Source organism: Grus americana, chromosome 2, assembly GCF_028858705.1.
Source record: "Grus americana isolate bGruAme1 chromosome 2, bGruAme1.mat, whole genome shotgun sequence".
NCBI lineage: Eukaryota > Metazoa > Chordata > Aves > Gruiformes > Gruidae > Grus > Grus americana.
The window spans coordinates 119047213-119068689 of record NC_072853.1 but is presented as its reverse complement, the minus strand read 5'-3'; the positions used below and the strand labels follow the sequence as shown (position 1 = coordinate 119068689).

General features: G+C 41.0%; 1 protein-coding gene across 5 annotated transcripts in view; it reads right to left on the bottom strand.

Moving 5' to 3' along the window:
• UBP1 (upstream binding protein 1) overlaps positions 1–21477 on the bottom strand; it is a 58395-nt gene that overhangs the window by 28265 nt on the left and 8653 nt on the right. For 3 of the 5 annotated variants that reach the window (XM_054815271.1, XM_054815272.1, XM_054815274.1), the window contains exons 2-3: positions 18680–18796; positions 1931–2082 (exon numbers count right to left, since the gene is read on the bottom strand). In XM_054815271.1, the coding sequence (XP_054671246.1) occupies positions 1931–2082; positions 18680–18796 (269 nt within the window). Of the gene's footprint in view, positions 1–1930; positions 2083–11797; positions 12579–18679; positions 18797–21477 lie in introns of those variants that run through there. The other 2 variants (XM_054815273.1, XM_054815275.1) reach the window with 1 other exon arrangement.

Sequence of the window (21477 nt, the reverse complement as noted above, 5' to 3'; positions counted from 1 at the left end):
CAGACACTGTCACTTAGATGGCAAGCTCTTCTCAGAGGAGAGATAGCAAACGCTTTCTTCCTTCAGCTTGCCACCTTGTGCAGCTCCCCAGCACGCTGAGCTGACCTTCAAGCTTCGTGTTTGGTCAGGGAGGCTGGATCCTGGCACTGAAGAAAACAAAGTATGTTCTACAGAGTTTAGTTTACAAAACTTCAAAGTTTTTTAAATAGTGAAAAGCATCTTGCTGGTCCAGCATACCGCTGCAATTGTACTGTTGTCTCTTGAAGAGAACACTCAAGAGTACAAAAAGTGGTAAAAAATAAAGTAAGCCTGACTCAGCAAACGGCTGAACTATGAGATCACTTGTTTGTAAGAAACTTCAAATCACCTAAAGAACTTCCATTATTCTCATTAGTAGAAGAGCCAAGTAATATTTAAAGCATATTTAGACAGACTGGATACTGCAAGATGAAGCACTTAGCAACTCTATTCACATGGAAAGCTGAAAATGATGCTTTGTCATCATGATGTATCAAATTAGATATGATCTGCTCTCACAGATTTTAGGACCCCAGTACACAGTTAAACACTTCCAGGTATGAAATGCATCACCACAAGTTTACACTATGAGAAGCATTTCAACTTGACCAAAAAGGATATCCTACCAAGAAAACACACAGGTAAAATATACAAATTCTGTAACCTAGTAAAGCAGTTAATAAGTTAAAACAGCTCACAAAGACCAAGGAAAATTGACCAACACATATTTTAACCTGTGTCCTCTTAAGTGCACACTAAAGTAGTACACTGCTTAGAGAAGCACCCAACCAAGATTATTCGTACCAAAACATGGTAGTATATGGAAAAAAAATATGGTGAATGTAATTTTTTTTAAATTGCTGGGTTTTTTTCATACAGACTGTACTGCGGTACTGTGTCTTCTAATTACAGTGCTGTCTATTGAGAGATTTTTGGGTCAAAGTCCACAAAGAAAAGAAAAAGCAAAACTAAATCTAGGAACGGTGATCCTATAGCATTAGAGTTTGGGAAAGGATGGGAGTATACAAAGCCACTGATAGGGTCCAAAACAAATGATAAATGGTTTTGAGTTCAGAATACCAGCCGACTAAACTTAGGACACCAGTGTCATTTCCAGAGGTAAGGGAGGTTTTATCACATGGCAATGACAGCACTCAGATTATTTTACCCAGCAGTCAGTGCCCTCTGTAGAAGAACCAAATTTTCACACAAATCAACCACAGCCTATGAGGAAAAAACTCACGTGAAATATTTATCTAGTTGATTTCTGATAAGTGTATACATACAATTGTGAAACACACAAACTCCAAAGGTAACTACGAAGGTAGCTGCACTTGTGTTTATGTTTCAAACATAATACTGTTCTGGGAAGACATGTATAGCTACTTTGAGAACTATTAGTGTCCTCTGTTGTGCAACACTTTTTGTTTAGGGATTGACATTTTAACATTTATTATGACTTTTTGAGGGTGTCTGTGCATACCTCATGCACATATCATCCAATTAACTTGCCATTACCAATCAAGTTTAAACAGGAATGCAAAATTAGTCTTGTATTTTAAGCTATTACTTCCTTAAGTTTGTCTCCTAAAAGTTCTGTTGGCTTGATTTTATTGGGGGAGGTGGGGGATGGAGAGGGGTAACACACAGAGAAAAAAAACCCCAAAACAAAAACAAAACCAAACACACACCAAGAAAACCAGACTCTAAAGGGGAAGTAATGACAGACTATAGCTATGAGTATGTGAGCTGGACAAAACTGGAGTACTAATAAGGTATCCAACCTCATTTTTGACATGTATTTATTTTGGATGTACCCACATGTATCAAAACATGAAATACAATTCCAGTTTTAGACTTGCACCACAAGCTGCATTCACTATAGTTATGCCAGCAACATATGTATACCAACCTTGATTCAAGTATGTAAGAGTTTCATCGTACAATTTTACTGCTGGAGATGTTGCAGCACACATAACATACTGGAAGGGTGGATGTTTGGTCTCATTTTCTTGTGGAAGGCTGGAATCTTCCTGTTTGAAAATAGGCAGTGCCAAAACATCACTGAAAAGAAAAAAGAAATAACTTTGTGAGACTGCTGGCCCTGTTTTGCCTGAAGTGAAAGAAAAAAAAAAGTTATTTGTGACTTAAAAAACCACAGTGGAATTGTGTCACTCAGTTTACTAGTAAAACCAATGTGAGCAGTATCCAAAACATTTTTCACCGAAATTTTAGGCTAGGATACATAACAATGCTCTGGGAACTAAACAGACAATAAAGTTGTGCTGATCTTCAGTTCTTGTCTCCACTGAAAATATTCAGTTTACTCTTAACTTTTCACCTGTTGACACAGGCAAGCTTGCATAATACACGTGCAGTGGAGAGCAGTGCATTTACTTTCTTCTTCAAAATAATGTATTCCCCAAAGTTAGTTAGTTACATGGTGAAAATCTTTCTCCCCATTTAGTATCATTATATCTAACCTATTCATTCTGTTGACACTGAAGATTTTTCAATCCTAACTTTTTTAGATTTTAGCACACTGAATAGCACAAAATTGATTATGAAACAGATTCACAAAGCTATAGAAAGTATATGCCAAGATCCACTTCACTTACAGACATAAGACCACCAGAAAAAACTTTGGAACTCCAAAGTTTCTGAAGAGTAAAGAGCAATCTGTGCTGTCCACAGGTTGGTAAGAGAGAGTTTCCCCACCATCAGCCAACATATCTTCTGCTTGCTACAGAATTAAATGTTCTGTATTAGCAATAGAGATGTTTTCCTTGTATACAGTAATCCTTCATCTGTTCAAAAATGAAGCACTGAATTTTTGTTCATTATGAAATTATCTGCAAATCCATGAAACTAACTTTCAAAGTTTATAAACTGAAGCAAGATTTCTCACATCACCTCACCTGCTTATTCAGCTTTTAATCTAAACATATCTTATTTCTCTTGCATTGACCACAATCATAGATTTAACATATTTAATGAAATAATTATAAATGTCTTATCTGTATTGCACTATTCTTTATACTTTGTATACTAAAAATTTTGAAGTAAAATTATTTTTTGCTGTTCCTCATTTCTGTGAGATCCTGCTTTAAATAAAGAGAATTCTGTAACTCCTCTTGAATTCCTGCTCATATCTGGAGAATCAAAAAGTATTACTGTCATAATCAATTTAAAAAGTGAAATTACAGTCAATATTTTTGTGTCACAGATTATAGTATAAACCTGGTCTATGTAAGCATTAGGTATGAAGACTGCAGCTAGGGCAACCCAACTTTTCTTTCAGAGCATGTCCCACATCATACAGTAAGGTAAAGGCCAGCCACATCATATTCTACTCCCCTGGCTACCTGGAAGAAGTTATACTGACCTGAAAGAGGAAATACTTATGAATGGTGAAAAATTCCAAGACGTTTGTCTCTATCTTGTAGAGACTTTACAGTCTCTCCCAAAAATAACAACTAGCATTTTAAAAAGATCAAAATAAAGACACCCAGACAGGTTCCTTTCCACTTGGAAGAAACCACAGGAGATGCTATAAACAAGCATGAAGGCAGGACACTGTCCAAAAAAGCAGTACAAACCTGCTGAACCAAACCTTAGCTAGTTTTGATGCCAGCTCCCCAAACTGGAGCCCAGAGGAGGCTATATTCCTTAACTAGTTACAAAGGAAGACAATGTGAGGTACCCACTGAAGAGAAGCGGACACTCTTAGAACAGTTTACTCATATAGACAAAAGGAGCATCATATCCAGAGGTAGGACAGTAAATTTCATAGATTGGTGGACTGCTACTTGAGGATGACTCAGAAGAAACAACTAGATGCTTCATGCCTTGATGACAGCCAAAAGGGCAACATGAGCAGAAGGCAGCCAGCCCAACACAAGAGGGAGCACTGCAACAAGCAGAGAGAAGCATCATCCCAAGACAGGTCTTCTGCTCTCACACACTTTGACACGTAAAACACTAGTTAGTGTTTTTATGAAGAGGAAGTTTAAAATGGAAAGAACACAGAAACAATAACAATGTTTAAAATACACACATCAGAGTCGAAGTGCAACAAAGAAGGCATGCAAAATATCTCGCCAAATAAATAACCTGTAATTCTCGACTAAGTTCTGCAGCGCTTGCTTTCACATCACACGCAAGACTAAAGAGAAGTCTTTTGTGTATTTATGAAAAATTTTTTTCAAGCCTTCATTTTCCACCCACAATTTAAAGATAAAAAAGCATCTGGTCTAGCTTAAGAATGTGAGCCATGGTTAATGAACTAGTTAAATTAACAGACAAGGCATCGGAAGCCAACAAATACAAATGGAAGACAAAATTAGCCAGCTTTAAACTTGCTTTTGCTAATACTTACAAAGTGGTAATGACTAACTGCCACTGTGGAAGAAAAAAGAAAAGACATCCAACTCCTCAACCCTACAATTTAATTGTAAAGAGAGCATAATGTGCATTCTTAAATGCCACCATTCCAAAAATGTTCCAGCAAATGTAAGAATCTTCATTTATTTTCCCAGATAAAGCCATACATTTTTCTTATAAAAGGAAGTCTTCTGGGTAACTAGTACATTCCAAATGAAAAGAGAGGTCAATGCAATTTAAAACTCATTCCTAGGCTGTCTTTAAATAAATACCATTTAAATAACATTTTGATTTGTTCACCCATAAAGAATGAAATATCAGTTTTTTCACATTTAAACATACACTTGTTTCCATCTAAGAACAGATAAAAGCTGCAGGCAACTAAAAAGAGTCAATAAGGTATGAATAAAGTATTTCAAATTAGGATTTTAAAGTGTCAGTAATAAAGAAATGTTAACTGATTTAGAACCAATTATTAATTCCTCTTTAAAAAAAGTGATGTATCTTTTTTGACTTTCAAGGAGGAAGCTGCTATGAAGTGACTGGTCTATCCTTCAGTCACCGTTGTACAGCCAAGAGGACGAGCAGTTTTATTTGATACCCCTGAGCCTACAGTTCAGCAAGGCAAAAGGTCTTCTGGGCAGTACTGACACAAAGAATTTGTGCCATGTGAGCTGCTCCCTCCCTACCCTTCCCCTCTACAAAATATTTTTCTGGGCTACATTGGGATCTCTGTCAGTTCATAGCGCAACCCAACACACAGCTACACAACTGAGGGTGGTAAAAGCAGGTGATAAAAATCTTACTGTAGAGAAAACCCCATCCTACCAAACGTAACTTGAGGGCAGGTATAATGAGTTAAGCCCCATTTCCTCCTGCTGCTTGGCACTAACAAGGATACAGGAATCAGGGAAGAAATTGCTAATGTCTATGTTTACCTAGGAAATCATTAGGAACATGCAGCTTTGAGAAACATGAGAACACAAAAAGCATTCCTTCCAGTTCTTGGAGGCCAAACTCCCCTGTTGTTTATCCTTACATTAGTTCAGGTAGGGACCATCTAAATTTCAAAGTGACAAGCACTTTCTACAAAATATAATTCATTGTTCACACAGCACAGCTGAAGAACAGATACCAGGTGTACTCACAATTCAAAGTAGAAAACCAACAGGAAACAGAAATTTAGTATTTTAAATATCCTCTTTACTTACACTGAAGAAGATTATCCTGTAAGTGATAAACTGCATATAATGTACGCTATTATGTATATCATGTTCCTAAAAACTACAGAGACCCTAAATGACAGTCTTTACCACCTCTGATTTTATACTGATTTGTAAGACCTAACAAAAAAACACGCAGGACAGCAAGTCAGCCTTCTCAGTTCTCGCTTTTCTTCCTCAGACCCCAGATACAATTTCTGCATTTATAACGAGCCACTGGCCTGGCAATGCAAATTAGCTGTCCCCCAGTAAATCATTAGTAGCCTCCTTCAGCACCCTTTAGTCATTTTCCTACTCACCTGGTGAAATTTGATTTGTGCTGACCCACAGCGACAGGTGCTTTCACTGCCAGCTTTGCTCAGGTTATTAAACATGGCCAAGAACCTCTCCTAAACTGAAGCACCCACTGGCAGAATTGCCAGGAGAAAAGAGCTTTAAGAGACTGATTCTGGTCTTTTTCTGCCACTGATAACTTTTGATCTTGTGAAGTAAAAGACTAATTTACTTCACTTATCTCATCTAAATGAACTTTGGACTATTACAAGCAAGCTAAGGTATAAATGAATAGCAATGTTTTGAAGCAGAAGTAGCATCTTTTGTTAGAATTCTTGGTATCATGTGAAAAAAGCAGATTTATCAAGGTTTACTCGCCCGATGGAAGGAACTCTGGGACTGACTTTTGAAACTATTAGCTTCAGTAAGAAAAGTCTTATCTCAGTCCCTCACAATTTGTTATCTGAAGCATTCAACTGAAAGTATTCTTTCTTCCTAGAGGGAGGAGAAAATTTTCCCAGAAAAACAAACAGAAACAGTCTTCGTTACACACCAAAAGCAGGCAGTAAACACATCTCCAACACCTAATCTTAGGTAGCTATGCTACAGCAGTAGTGCATAAATGAAACTTCACCATACAAAAGTAGGAAGGCTTAGAAGAGGAAGCAAGGTGCATGTTAACACTTGAACCAAAGCTTCCAGGTGGATGGATCACATGCAATAAGCTATCCTATGTTATGTAGCCTACATGAGCATAGTACAAAAAGACCAAGAGAATTCTAAGTTATCCTTCTCCCACGCTTGTGAAACATGTTTGTCAGCCACAAAAATCACTTTCCTTCCAAATTTAAAACCCTCTTTCCAACACTTTTTCTGAACATTTAAAAAAAAATCCAAACCTGCCTAATAATAACAGGGTCACAAAATAAATGAAGAACCTCCTGTCCTTACAAGAACAGGAACTAGTATGTCATCAAAATTCAAAGTGACATTCCATCAATCATCTGCCTTATCTGTCTTCTGGATTGTATACTTTTGGGTGTGAGTACTAAAGAATCCAAGAACATGCAGGTCTTTTGAAACTTTAAAGCATGGTTTACAAGGACAAATACCTTGAGAAAAATGTTTCTCAAGCAGTTTTTGAATTAGAGTTCTGATCTCAAAGCTGAGCTCTGCACTTGGCTGAGGAGGTCTGAACAAGCCATCGGAAAATATAAGGGAATGGGAGAGACATCCCTAACACTTTCCCTGTGTCCACAAAAGCAAGTTTGGAGACCCCCTGGAAGTAGTGGCTTGGAAACAGCTTTCTCTGAAGCAGCTGTCAAGTGGTGCAACGTGAACGAGAAAACAGGTGCAAATGTAATGCTGTTCCTGGGAATCCTACAACCTATCATAGGGAAACTCAGCTCATTAAAGGCCTTGGCTTATGAGGAGCCTGGCACAAAATGCGAAGAAAACAACCAAAGAACAAAAATCCCACCACCAAAACCTGTCTTCCTAAGGTCTTGAAGGTACCAAGGGAAAACTGTAAGAATACTATTTGTTCACAAGTCTCCATCCACTCCTCCGACACAGGGACGTCAGGCAGCTGCTCTAATCTGCAGCAGCAACAGTACAGATTGCTCCTAAGCGGGAGTAACACTTAAAGTGTAAATGAGGGTAAACTTGCTGCCCTGCTCTCAATCCTGCATGTCCATCCACCAAGAGAGGTGACGGGGAACACAGAAGATAGTTATGCTACCTAAAAAGTCTTTTTCTTAAGAATTAAACTGGTCTCCTGGACCTTTTGAAACATATTCACACATTCAACTGGGAAGAAGAGAAAAAAAAAAGAAAAAACCCAAACAAAAACAAATGTCAGTGATCTAGAACATGAGGTTTATTTTTCGGCATGTTTTATCTGTGGTAACAAAGTGAGGAGGTTTAGGTTTGTGGATTTTCTTTCTCCTCAAATATCTATTTCCTGACATTTATATATTTGTGTGCCTGCATAAAGAACCAAGCTCCAATTCTAATCAGTATATAAAATTTTATTTTACAAAGTCTAGATGTCAAATTATTTTTTCTACAGTGCAATATATAAAAATAGAACAGACCACTGCAACAGAAACTTTTAATGTATTCTGCAGAAAATACTGTGTGCATCTTAAAAAAAACACAAAACACAAAACACTAAAGAAAAAAATTCAGGACACCCTAAGTAAGCACTCTTCTTAAAATACCCCAACATAACCAGTAGCAGAGTCTCAAAAGACTGGGAGGCATTAGGGGAAGTATAAACAGTCATTTTGTCTGTCAGAAAGTAATAGCAGCCACAAGAAAACAGGGCCTGAATGAGATCACTCCATTTTTTCACTTTTGCACAGTGACTATAAAGTTAAGACAGTAACTGTCATGACCTGATCATGTTCATCAGAAGCAGGGGAAAAAAAAAAAAAAAAGAAAAAAAGGGATGTCAGGAGCCTAAAAGTTTTTACAAGACAACACCCTCCCTCTCTTCTCCACCTGAAAACAAAGCTGTAAGTTGTAAGACAATGGTCCCCCAAATCCTAACAGACCAGCCTAAACTTGATACACAAAGTTCCCTCACCATCCAAGACTCTCCAGAGCACAGTGAGGAGACAAGACTGACTGCAGTAAGTTTCTGTTCTTTTCAACCAAGGCAGCAGCCAGCTCCATTTCCCAAAGACCCTCCAAGAGTCTGGGAGATGCAGCAGAGTCAAACTGACTTGGTCTCCAAAAATGGAGGATTGTCTGGATATATTTTTATATAGTCTTTCGTATAGACTTTCCCATTTCAGAACCAGTCATCTTTTTTAATTTAGCTTGATAAACTTCAGGTTTTAATCCAGAAATATATACAAAAATAGCTATTGGAATTGCAAGCATTTAAATAAATCCATATACCACGCTTCCAAATTACACATAAAATTCAGTCATTAAGGTACCTGTCCTTATATTAATGCTCATTTATCTTAATTTAAATGAATCAATTAATTAGTTACATGAAAAACAGAATTCTGCTAGAGAAATGGCAGGCAAATCTTGAAACTTTTCAATGAAATAGCCTCCATTTTTAACAGTTCATAGCAATGATCAATGATCCCCGTAATTACACAATTCTAGCTGTGTTACAATAGATATTGTGACGGATTTGCAAGAAATCGCTATGAGAGTCTTAAATCTATACAATGGTGTCATTACCAACTGAAGCTAACAGCAATACTCAAAACTCAGTATCACTAAAGGTACCAGGTTTTTATATAGGTTGCTGAGTGTGTGTGTTATTTGGCACATCTGACAATAATTATCAACTGAATAGATTTTTGTGTTTATATGCAGTTTCTTATTGCATAGGAAATTTTGAGAACTATTTAAAAGCACGTCAATCTGCAGAGAATTTTGTCCAGTTAGCTCCCTTTAAAAAACCTACAGTTACTGGTCAATGGACATGAACACTTTTCTTACTAAGAATAAACACAGGAGTAATGCCATATATTCTACTTCAGGACACTAACTGATCATCAAGTTGAGCAAGCATCAACTACATTATATACAATCCTAATAGGTAAAAGGGTTATGTGCAGGTCTTCCTAACAAAATGTAGGGGCATCTTGCTTGGGGAGCTCTCCCAGCACTCTCCTCTAGACAATATTTCTTTTTCTTCTTTTTTTTTTTTTGGTAAGGAAATGACAAATAATTAGCTTCTACTGGCACACAGAACAGTGACAGAGTAATATCTTCACTCTTGATGTTATGCCACTTCTCTTAGTTTTCCCTATCGCTTAACAGGCCATGATTTCCCTGAAGCAGAAATCAAATCAATACATAAAATAAGTAACATACTTGCTAAAATCACTCCGAATTCAACAACCATTAAATGCAACTAGGTGATCCCTTTAACTATGTGTTCAGAGTTTAAAGTTAGAAATAATATTAGTGTGTGTTCCAAAAAATACTTGCACCTCATCACAAACATAAAGCATGCAACAAAATTTAAAATTAATCTATAGCTTAGCTTGTGCAATATTTTAAGAGCTGTTTTTAACTGCTACAACTCTTTTTGTGGGAATTTGAAATATCCAGATATGCGGGTACATGGATCTAAAAAACTACTTGGGTTTGCTGCCCACCGTAAAAGAATGATACAAGCAGAAGAAACAGTCTACACCATAACAGTAAAGATTAAAATTCTTAAAGTTTCAATAAACTAAATCGTGTGTATTACTGGGAGGAGAAATGAAGTCTACATAAAGAAAGGGAAATCTTTAAAAAGCCATTCCAGTCAAAACTCAAGACTTGTAATCATAAGAAATCCTAGAAAGAACTGGATCCCGATAGAGAAGGGTGAATGGTTCTTGAACTGGAGCACATGCATTATCCGTGGCAGTTTGCAAACGGAAAAGATAACCAGAAACCAAATGCTGAGAAGCCATCCAGGCAACTGCCACAGAGTTGCCCACAAAAACTGGCACACCACTTGTGGGATGAATGTTCACTTGACAAAGACAGAAATGGGACAGAAGTGGAATAAAATCCAGACGAGCTGAATATGAAATCAGGAGTATTCTCATGAAGAGATGAATCACCTTGTTCTCTGAACTGGCAAGTTCTCAAAGTTATTTTTAATTTAAAAAAAAAAAAAAAAGAAAATCAAACCCCACACAAAGCAAAAACCCCATCAAATACACATGCCACCATAAACCTGCTGAGGTCACAATCCCAAGTACTAGCAAAAGGGTCCTCTTTTCTTTTCAGCTGAAACCCTTATTTATAACTTCAAACAAAGACACTGCAATTCTAATGCTCCACCTGGGAAGTACTGCCTTAAAAAGTATATAATAGCTGAAACTTGTGGTGGCCCCCAAGTTTCAGGTAACCCTGAGTGAGAACACGTCTTCTATACAAGCTAAGCCATCAAAACTATCAAATACTGCTGTTTTACTGCTCCAAACTCTGAAAATACTAATTAATCCTGTTGAAAGCCTTAGACTAAAATGTCTCCCAGTGTCTCCAAAGCAGTTTTCCTTTTTCACGCTAGTAAGTCACTCAGGAATCCACACGTTCTGCCCATAACTGAGACAAAATGTACTTATTTCAAACAAGTACAGTTTTATCTTAACTTTGAAAAAGCACACCCAAACGCTCTTTAAACACTTTTACTGTAAAACCTGGAAAACAATCAAAAGGTAAAGAAACTGCCAAGTTGATTAAGGACAGAAAGAGGGGAAAAAAAAAAAAAAAGGAAAACGTCACTAAGGACACATACTACACAGAAATATGAAAGAATAAACAGATTGATTAAAGTACAACCATACTAATACCCTATTAACTACCACAACGTTTACTTGCTTGAGAAAGAACCTTTTTTAAGTGTTAGAGAAAACAGCTATTGCTTATTATTAACCAGAATTATATTTGCCGAGTCGAAGATGATCATCTTCTGAAACACAGGGTCCAGTTACATAGCCAAGGGACAGAAAAAGATCATTTTTACGGTAGAGATTATACACGCAGGGCAAAAGCATCCCAGCCTAAGCAGTAGCCCGCCCTTTCGAAAAACCATCCGCGGGCAGGGGAGGGCAGGGCAGGGGGGAGACCCGCCGGGGCAGCCCCTTCACGCCATGCGGGGCACACGGCAGCCGGTACCGGGGAAGAGGCGGCAGCAGCACCGATCAGGAGACAGCGGGCCGGCCTCCGCCACGTGCCTGCTCCTCGGGAAGAAACTCCAGCGGGATTAAAAAGAAAAGAAAAGGAAGGAGGGAAAGGGGGCGGGGGGGAGGCAGCCCCAGCTCATTCCCGCGCTCCCTGCCAGGGGCACGGGGAGGGCAAGGCGGCCCGAGGAGGCCGGTAGGGACGCGGCACCCACCGCTCCCCTTCCGCCCGGGGCGATGAGTTACCTCATGCTGTAGGCACCGGCTCCCAGCTCCTGCCCGATGCCGGAGAGGCTGGCGTCGAAGTCGTGTACCAGCCCAGACTCGATCACCTCATCCATCTTCAGCACCCACGCCATCTTCCGCCGCCCCCCGCTCTCCCGCGCCGCCGCGGGAGGAGCCGGACGGGGAGGAGCCGCTCAGCCCCGGAGCCGCCGCTGCTCCGCCGGGAGGCGGCGTCTCAGCGAGCGGCGCCAGGAGAGTGAGGGGCTGAAGGAAGCGCGGGGGGGGGGGGGCGGGGGAGGGGGGAAGCGCGTGCAGGGTGGGGGGGGAAGGGGGAGTCCGCGTTCAGCCCCGGGGGGGCCCTTTCCCCGCGGCGCGACCAGGGCGCGGGGTCGCTCTCAGCATCCTGCGCTCGCCCGGCCGCCTCGGGGGACTGGGGACCGGGCGGCCGCCGCCTCCTCCTCCGCCGCGCCCTTCCCCGCCGCCTCCGACCGGACGCTGCCCAGGGCCGCCGCTACTTCTGCCACCGTCCGAGCTCCGACCCAGCCCAGCGGCGCCTCCCGCCGCATCATTCACAGAGGGGAGGCTGCGGCGGCGGCGGCGGCGGCGGCAGCAGCAGCAGCAGCGCGGGCGCCCGCCGCCAGCTACAGCCCCGCCAGAGACCCGCCTCGCGCGGCTGTAACGGCCGCCCGTGAGGGGCTCCCCGCCTCCCCCCCCGGTGCCGCTGCGGCAGCCGCGCGCCGCTCCGGCGTGCCCCCTCTCGCGCGCAGCACCGCCGCTCACGCCAACATGGCGACTACTTCCACCTCCGACTGGCTGTCAGGGCAGGGACTTCTCGCGTTTAGAGTCGCCGATTGGCTGGCCGCCGCCGAAGAGCCCAATCAGAGGAAGGTAGGGAAGGGTGAGGGAGAAGCCCAGCCAATGAGTGGGCACTTCCTCACGCCAGGCGACGTCACCGGGTGACAGGCCCCCGGAGCCCCGCCCTAGGGCCGGAGGGCCCGTCGTGCACTGCTGCGGCGCGCTTCCTTCCTCCCCCCGCCTGCACCTCCCCGGAAGCGCGGGGGCTGAGCGGAAACGGAAGGACGAGAGGTGGAGAGGAAGTGGCTGCAGACCGAGCACTTCGCCTGGCGGGCTCGCAGCGCTGTGGCGCCGTTAGTTTTCCGGGCAGCCGGAGAACCGGCTCTTTCGCCCCGGGCTGGGCCCCATGAGGGCCTGGTTTCTTCTCCCGCCGCCGGGCCTGTAACTGCTGGGCCGGGGCGGTTGCCCCAGCGCTACCCGCCTCCTCGAGAACAGTCATGGAAAGCGGAGCTTGGATAACGAGCCGTGGGCTTTGTCACAACCTCCCGGTCACACGCCCGAGGGAGGGAGGGGGTGCTGTTCCCGGCCAGAAAGCGATACCTGGCAGCTCCTCAGGCACTAGGGGGGCCGGCATAATGGCTGACACAAGAGGTAGCGCCCAGCCTCGTCCTTTTTGTCAGCCCTGGGCCTACTTCAGTCTCAAGCTCACATAAGGCAATTTTTTTTACATCACAGTAGGTCAACTTACTATTACCAGAAGAGAGAAAAGGTAGTAGAAAGGAAAGTTGCTCACAGTATCTACCTTATCCTGACCTGCGTTTTCCAAAGAACACCGAGAAGCCTGCCCTAAAGAACCCAAATCCCATTGCCATCTAAAAGACCAATTAACATTCTTCATTAAAAGAAAAATGCAAGACAGAAAAATACTTAGATTTTATGTCTAGTATACTACCTAATGTACACTCTTATAGATAGGCTGCTTAATGTGAGAAATGAAATCTCAACACCTCTGCATCCTGGACTCAAAGTCTCCAGCTTGTTAAAACAAAAAGTGTTGACAAAGGTGAAGGTTGACATGGCACCTGCAGGCAGGACTAACTCAGAAATGACTGGAGCTCAGAGTAACATACTCAGGTCAGAGCCCTTTTATCACCTAATTGCTGGAAGGAACCTGCTGTAAATGGACATACAAGAAGCAGCTATAGCTAATGTCATCTTCAGGTTAAACTAGGCACCTGTGGTAAAGTGAAAAGTGTACTACCTATGAAGAATTTTCTTTGCTTAGTATTCAATTCCTCTGTTTCTTTCTGGCCTTTGACTTGTTTCTTGGCCCATTTTATAGCAACTTAAGTCCATTTTGTAGGTTTTGGGATGCATTAAGTCTGCCTTTCTCTCCTGTAACAGACCCAAATGAGTTAAATCCAAGTGTATTCAAGTACCATCAAATTTGTGTTTCTGGAATACAAGTTTGTATTTTGTAAAAATTACTGAAGTAGCTTGATTTTATGCTACTAATAAAATTGATTAGTTTATATTCTCCAAGGACTGGATCCAAGAGGCAGCTAAGCTTTTAATAAGTAATTTGTACTGATTATAATGGCCTGGTAGTTGGAGAAGCCTAGGAGAGGTGCAAGGAAGAACTGCCAGTGGTTTAAATTGTAGTCCTGTCCCCTCTGGTCATAAAATACGTAGTCCATTGAGGAGGTGCTCATAGGGTAAGTAATCCATGGCTTCATGTCACTAAGGGTTCTCAAAAAACTTCAAATACTAATCATTCAGAGGATTGTTAAATAATTTTATGTAAAGTTTCATTAAAATTATAGGCCTAGTGAGCAAACTACAGAAAAGCATTGAGACTGTAAAATTTATTTTCATCATACAGTTACATGCTTTAAGTACAATTGCACAAATTTTTGAAAAGATACAGGTCAGGAAGGCCCGAACTTCATTAATGATTAACAAAATACTAGCTGTTCAAAATGTACACACAACCTTCTCAAAGCTAAAGAGAAGCACACGAACCATGATTTAAGATTTTTAAAGGCAATTTGTAAGTTAAGATTTGACTGCTAGCTTCTCCAGAAAATGGTACTGGTATTTTGGTGCTGTAAGTGATGTAAGAGTTCCCTACTGTCTCTGGACAGATGAACAATTCATCTGCATATAACAGGAAGCTTAAAAAAAAAAAAAAGGCAAATTTATGAAGAGGGCATGGGCTTACGGACAAGTCACTAGCATAGAGGCACTAGCTACTGAGTTACAGCTTTTAGTGAGACGAATTGAAATTACCACAGACAAAATACCTCTTTTAAGCCTAACAAGATGACAACAGTTCCCTGAATTCACTAATTGATTATTATGATGGCAATATTCATCTTCGGAAGTGCTAGCATATAACAACCCAAATGATGGCATTAATTAATTTTAGTGGCTGTTATGGGATGTTTATGGTCCAGTTAAGAAATTAGCAGGCATTATTCAGTATACAACAGTGGTCGCTACAAAGGTAGCATAAACTCCTGTCATTGTAGAATTAGAGAGTTTTAACTGAGAACTCTTACCCTAAGTGGACATTTGTAGACCTAAAGTGGTCTTTATACAAATAAGGTAGCATAAGTAGCACTAAAAAACACTTTTGTAAGTGATTAAAAAAAAGAAAGTGATGGTTTGTGGAAAACTAAAAGTAGTGCACTTTCTGCTTACAACAGAGATAAGTTAAGACAGGATCCAAAACCAGAGAAGCCAGATATGGTTTGATTTATGCATAGCAAAACTGGTTTATCTGCTTACTATACTTACATTAGCATAGCTACATAGCAGTTACAAGATCATAAATTGATGATTTTTATACTGGGAGTTGTTTTCTTCTGACATAAATTCTAACCTGTGCTGTGGGTATCTTGAGTGAATACAGTAAGACCCATCCCTCTTGCAGTTCAGTCTTTAAAAGTTGGGTAAAGCTTGTCCATGATAAGCAAACTGACTGTTAGCTTTTCTGAAGATATTAGCTTTAGCTATTTTAGGACACAAAATGTCTTTTTCTTTTAAATTACAGATATTACCGTGCATATCTTTTTCTTTAGCATTATTTATATCCCTGGCTAATTTACAAGAAGTTTTCTGTGGACGTTTGTGGTGTGTGTTTGGTTTTTGTTGTTTTTAAAGTACAGGCCTGTGATGTGTTTGCTTTCTTTGGGACTTGATCAGTCCCATTCTCAGATCATCTGCTGAGGATCAGCAGTGCACACAAACACCGCTTTCCAGCCAGATCTAGCCAACTCCAATATATGGAGTTGTAGCATCAGTGCAAATCATCTCAAGTACTCAACTTAAATCTCTAGGTTTTGTGATTATGATGCAGTGTTCTCATGTTTTCCCAAAAGAGTTTAAAAATATCTTTAGGCAGGTAGTGATTACAAACAGAAACCTTGAAAACAGATTTTTCTCTGTTCTATTTTTCAGTTTTTAAAATAGCCTTGTGATTTTTTTTTTTAATACCTATAGTTGACATTCTGCATATTGTAGTATGAATGGTAGCTACTCCCATAGCTTTTTTATTTTTCATCCTAATTTTTCCGTTAGTCTTCCCATAATATAACTTTCAGGATGATTTGTTGCTAAACTTATATATTGGACTTAGGGTGAGTAGTGTCAAGTTCAAGCTAATTTAAAAACTAAGCAAATAAAGAATACCAATTTCTATTGCAAAAGTAAAGTTGTTCATATTCTTTATGAGCAACAGTCTTGACTGGAAAAAAAACTGTCACACTTTTGATGCTGTCTGTATTCTATAGAGAACTAGAGTAGGTTTAACCAAATAGGAACCATTGAAAATCCACATACTATGCACACATGGTACATCCTTTATACTCTTTTCCTAATAAAACTCCTATTCTGCAACATAGACAATATAAGCCCCATGCGAAGTCCCACAAGTTAGGCACATGAGCCTGTTTTGAGGATGAGATTGCAGAATTTGTGCCTAAATTGTAAATATTTGAATTTCAGTAAGGCTGAGAGCAGAGGCTACAGGAGAGGGAAGACTCTGTACACTTTACAGACCGATATGAGTTTCCTCCTGGCTCTCCCCCAAGCTTTGCCTACATGAAAAGCATTCAAAACTTTCTACCTGCCTGGTGGAATTGTCTAAAACAGGAGTTAAGCATTTTGAGATCTCAAATTGCTTCTCTAACCCTCCGAGCTGGCCAAATCCCCAAGCCTAACTTACCAGAGGTGACATTCCCTGTGGTCCTGCCATTCCATTTCTGCATATCCCTGTCACCAGACCCACCAACTGGAATTGGTACAACAGAGCAAGTCTGTGCACTGGGAGCCTGATTTTGCAAATATAACTGCATAAATGCGTTCTAAGTACAGGTTTACTGGGATGTGGGAGAAGGGATCCTGGGACACTCCTTTCTCCATCTGCTCTTCACTAACGCTGGCTGGCATCGTCCCCTGAAGTTGATTGCTGTTTCTATGTAAGCCTTACTGAGGTCCAGATGCGGGACTGAAGTGTGGTGCTTGACTAAAGGTTAAGCACTGAGGGCAGAGCCAAGCAACTTGGTGGTTAGGACCAGACTGAAGCCTACTGCCTGAACTGGTTTGAATCCTTTCTGCTTATGGCAATCAGCCTGAGGGGCCAATATCGTTAGCTCCTCCTGTACACAATCCTTCATTTATGGAAGTGTCTCCCCTACGTTGTATTTCAATACCAAAATACAGATGCTTGCTCCCATGCAAACCTAAAGGTAGGTGCTCAAAAGTGTGTGGGAAGAGCAACTGCAGAGAGTCTTGGGTAAGGCTAGGGAAACAGAAGCAAATACAGGGAAGCAATGGAGGAAGACAAGGCCAAGGTGAAAACAGGCCCTCTGAGAGCACGGCCCTGAGAAAAGCTGGGAGGGGACACACGTCCTCTAGGCTGAACAAGGGGGGACCGGAGGTGCGAGTGGACATCCTCACTTTCCCTTGCTGTTTGGTCCTTTTGCACTGGGAACTGTGCATGTCACTTGTAAACAGGATTGCATCAAGGAACTCCAGCACTCATTCTTCTTTTCTGGTTTACTGCTTGAGTCAACAGAAACAGCGCCGTGTTTGCTACATACTTGGCATTAGCCAATCTAAATTTCAAGTCAACCTGACCTTTATATTAAAATGGATTCATTTTCTAAAACTCTGTTGCAGTTTCATTAGGTTCACACGTCGGAACTCAAATATGGCCTCAATTCCTTTGCTTTTTTTTAACCTAAAACTTCACACTTTTCTAATAAAACCATGCTACTCAATGATTCTGCAAGAGCAGAAGTAATGTTGTGATACAGTACTTGGTGTGAGACTACCAACATACAAAAAGCCATATCAAGGTAGATGATTAAACACTATCGTGTTTACATACACTGTATTTAACCAAAAAGTAATAAGCTAAAGCTTAATACAGAGAGCGAACCACATTATAAATTGAAACTCAATTAACATCAAGATTATCTGGAATCTATGAGCTTAGCTCTTGTCAAAGCATAATCATTTTTAATTATAAGAAAAATTTGAATACTGTACACAAATAATATTTTAGTCACGAAGAGGTAAAGTAGGTTCATAGCTCACAGGAATGTGCTGATGCAATAAACTGTATATTGCATCAGAATTTCAATGCAAAGCAGTGTGCCTGGACTGATAAGGACAAGCAGCGCATAGTCCTGATCCTGCAGGTCGGCTGAGCTTCAGCAGATAATCAAAGTAGATGGGAAACATCAAGGTATTTATAAGTCTGTATTACTTCATCTAAACAGAGCTTTATCCACAGACTGCAAATGTAATTTGAAAAAAAGAAACAAAAAATTAACACATCTGTGAATATCATATTAAGCAGCAAAACATTCCTATCACTGTAACGAGCACACATGTATGGTGGCATGGTTTGTGAAAGTTGTGGAGCTACAGTAAAGTAAATATGTTGACTGTACTGCTCAAGCTTTTCTCAAAAGGTCTACAGTCATCTGCTGTATTTGAAAGCTTGAACTTGTGAATTAGCAAAGGCGCTGCAGTCTGCATTCTTGTGTGTTATAGCATTATAACTATTATTTAAAATCCCCCCCGTTCTTTTCTTACCGCAGGTAGCTGGTGTTACTGGTGGGATACTGGTGATGGTGATAATGTTCAGGCTGGCTGTGCCAGAAAAGCATTTTGGGATGAGATGAAGCGTTGTGCTCAGCTAAGAGATGGTCACTGTAGCGATGGGAGAGAGGAAAGAGAAAACAAATACGTACATTCAGATTAAAGCTGCAGTTGGGTTCCTCTCACACCTTTACATTTAGCTGCTGCCAGCGAGTTTGCTGGTGCCACTCTCTCCATAAGAGGCAGGTAGCTGAAGTCTTGGCTGGTCCCCACTCTCCTGCTCCCCAAATTGCTGTGCTGTTGGCTGCTGCCCAGCCGCAAGGCTTTGTTACCAGCTGATGTGACATCAAGTGCAGCTCAGACCTCACCAGTATCCCCATTGATCTCCTTCACTCTCTCCGCACTGTCAGAGTGTCACCAAGCAGAACTCTGTGTTACAGAGCCAGGAGAATGAGTAATTTCATAGCGTTTCTGCCTCAGAGAGGCAAACAGCTCCCTCTTTACACAGGCCACTCGGAGTACTTGGACACCATAACCTGCATAGGCATGACTGACTGAAGAGAAAAAGGAAGACGGTGGAATATACAATGACCTCTTTAAGGCAAGCAAGATGCCTTCTCAGTCGTGTTTAGACTGTATCCCTTTTGCCTGTTCATTCTGTACACGTTCAAACAGCAGGCTACTACAGAGTACAACTTTATAGTTACCTTCTTACCATTAAAAAAGATGTAAAAATAAACAATGAAAACACTGTCAAACTGCAGGAAAAATATTTACTCCAACACCCACCCACACATACATTAGGGAAAAATCATATTTGGATGCAAACCAGCTGCTTGGTGCACTCATGTCTCAGTGCTGTTTGCTTGCCTGGGTTTGCAGTCAGGATTGTAGTATCTACTTTAAAACACACAAAATAGTACTGGTCGATCCTGCTAGGACCTTGACAGTCAGAAATAAAAGGGGGCACACATCCAAAAACCTCATCTGAAAATAGTTACCTGCAGAGGGCACCCATTCTGCTTGAAATAGGAAGGACTAGTGACAAATAGTAATAGTTTGCTGGGTTTTGGTGGGGTTTTTTGTGGTTTTTTTTTTAAATACCACCCGCACACAAGCTTGTTCCCTGCAGTTCATGCTATAAAAATATACTTTTAGAAGGTATTGCAATATTGTGACAACACTGAGGCTATGAAAATCAGAATAAGAAGAGTGAGGTTCTGGAAAACAAACATGAATTATTTCTTATTGGAGTGATAGTAACAGGCAGCAGTCAAAAAAATATAATCAAATAAACAACATTGTTGGTTGGGGTTTTTTTTCTAGCGTAAGGCAGTTCTTTAACTTACCATTCTTATTCAACATCAAACAACACAAGTAAAAAGCAAAGGCCAGAATAATAAGAGGAACTGTAAATATGGGAAGAGAAAGAAACACCCAAGAGATACTGTCCAGAAAAACAGACAAGAATTGGGACTACTGGCTTAGTAATTCTAAGAGATTATTCTCTTCCAAGAGGCACCGGGGTACCTCAGGGAGGGCTGTCATAGCACAGACCTGCTTGCATACAGGAATCGATCTTTGCTCCAGCAAGGATGAGAGCTGGAGGAGCCTTTTCAAGGTTAATTTTTCCACTTAGATGTCTATATGTAACTACATACTTTTAATAAGCACCTTCCTAGCAGATGTAAAGGGCTGCATGAGTCCCAGAGATCACTGCTGCATTTTTTTAATAATTAATTTGATTTCGGTGACTGTAGAAAAATAGTGTGTATCCCGCTATCCAGTTTGCTCCATCTACTGGCAAGTTGTAAAATAAAATCACTCTGTCTCCAGCCCTAGATTTAGGCAAAGGTGTCAAATGTGCGCAGCGTGTTGTATTGGGAAGCTCCCCTTCCCTTTGCACTGATCGATTATTCTCAAGAAAAGGACTACACATCCCCCAAGCCACTTTCACAAACTTCCCTTGGGGCTGACACGAGCTGCCCACATAGAGGGTAGGCGTTTGGTTTGTTCTGTGACTTGTATTTCTATTAAATGGAAAAAGTAAAACCACAGATTCCCCTTTATTTGAAGGGCTTTCAGTCTCTAGCACAGAACAGTTCCCACCTCTATACTGTATCCCGCAGGGCTCATGTGGCTTTAAATTATCGGCACCTCCTGCCACTAAAGTAGCCTGTTGCTTTTGACAGATGCTGGTTTGTCAAAATACAGGTGGGAACACTGCGGTTTTGATCGGTCTTTTGTTGTGAAGTCCAGCAGAGAACTTGCGAGCAAAAGCAATTGAGATTCCCAGACTAATCAGTAGCCTATTTATTTTTATATATATACACACACGTACATCTACCTATGTATACTAAAAAACTGCACTAAAAAACTGCATTTTTCATCTTCAGCACAGTAGACTCTGTTACTATCCTTTTAGAATTAATTTGTTATTTTTCAAATTACACAAACACATGAGAAGTCTTAGATTTGTTCTTATGTCAAGACAGACAGCTTACAAATAACCACCCCATGGAGCTCAGGCAAGCAGTTGCAGATCAGGCTACTGGCCTGGGTTTACCCTGTATGTTTTGAGCGTGGATAGTGTGAGAGCAGTTAGATACTAGGTACTTTAATTCTCCGATTTCAGTCCTCTCTGTCATTCACTTGCCCAGCTGTTAACAAAGCTTTGACTCCACTTACTACAGTAGTAGGGCATAATAAAACACAGGAGCATCACAGCAAATGTGCCCATTCAGTCTCTTACCTTCATTTGATTTTTCAAGTATTATGTTTATGCAGACTAA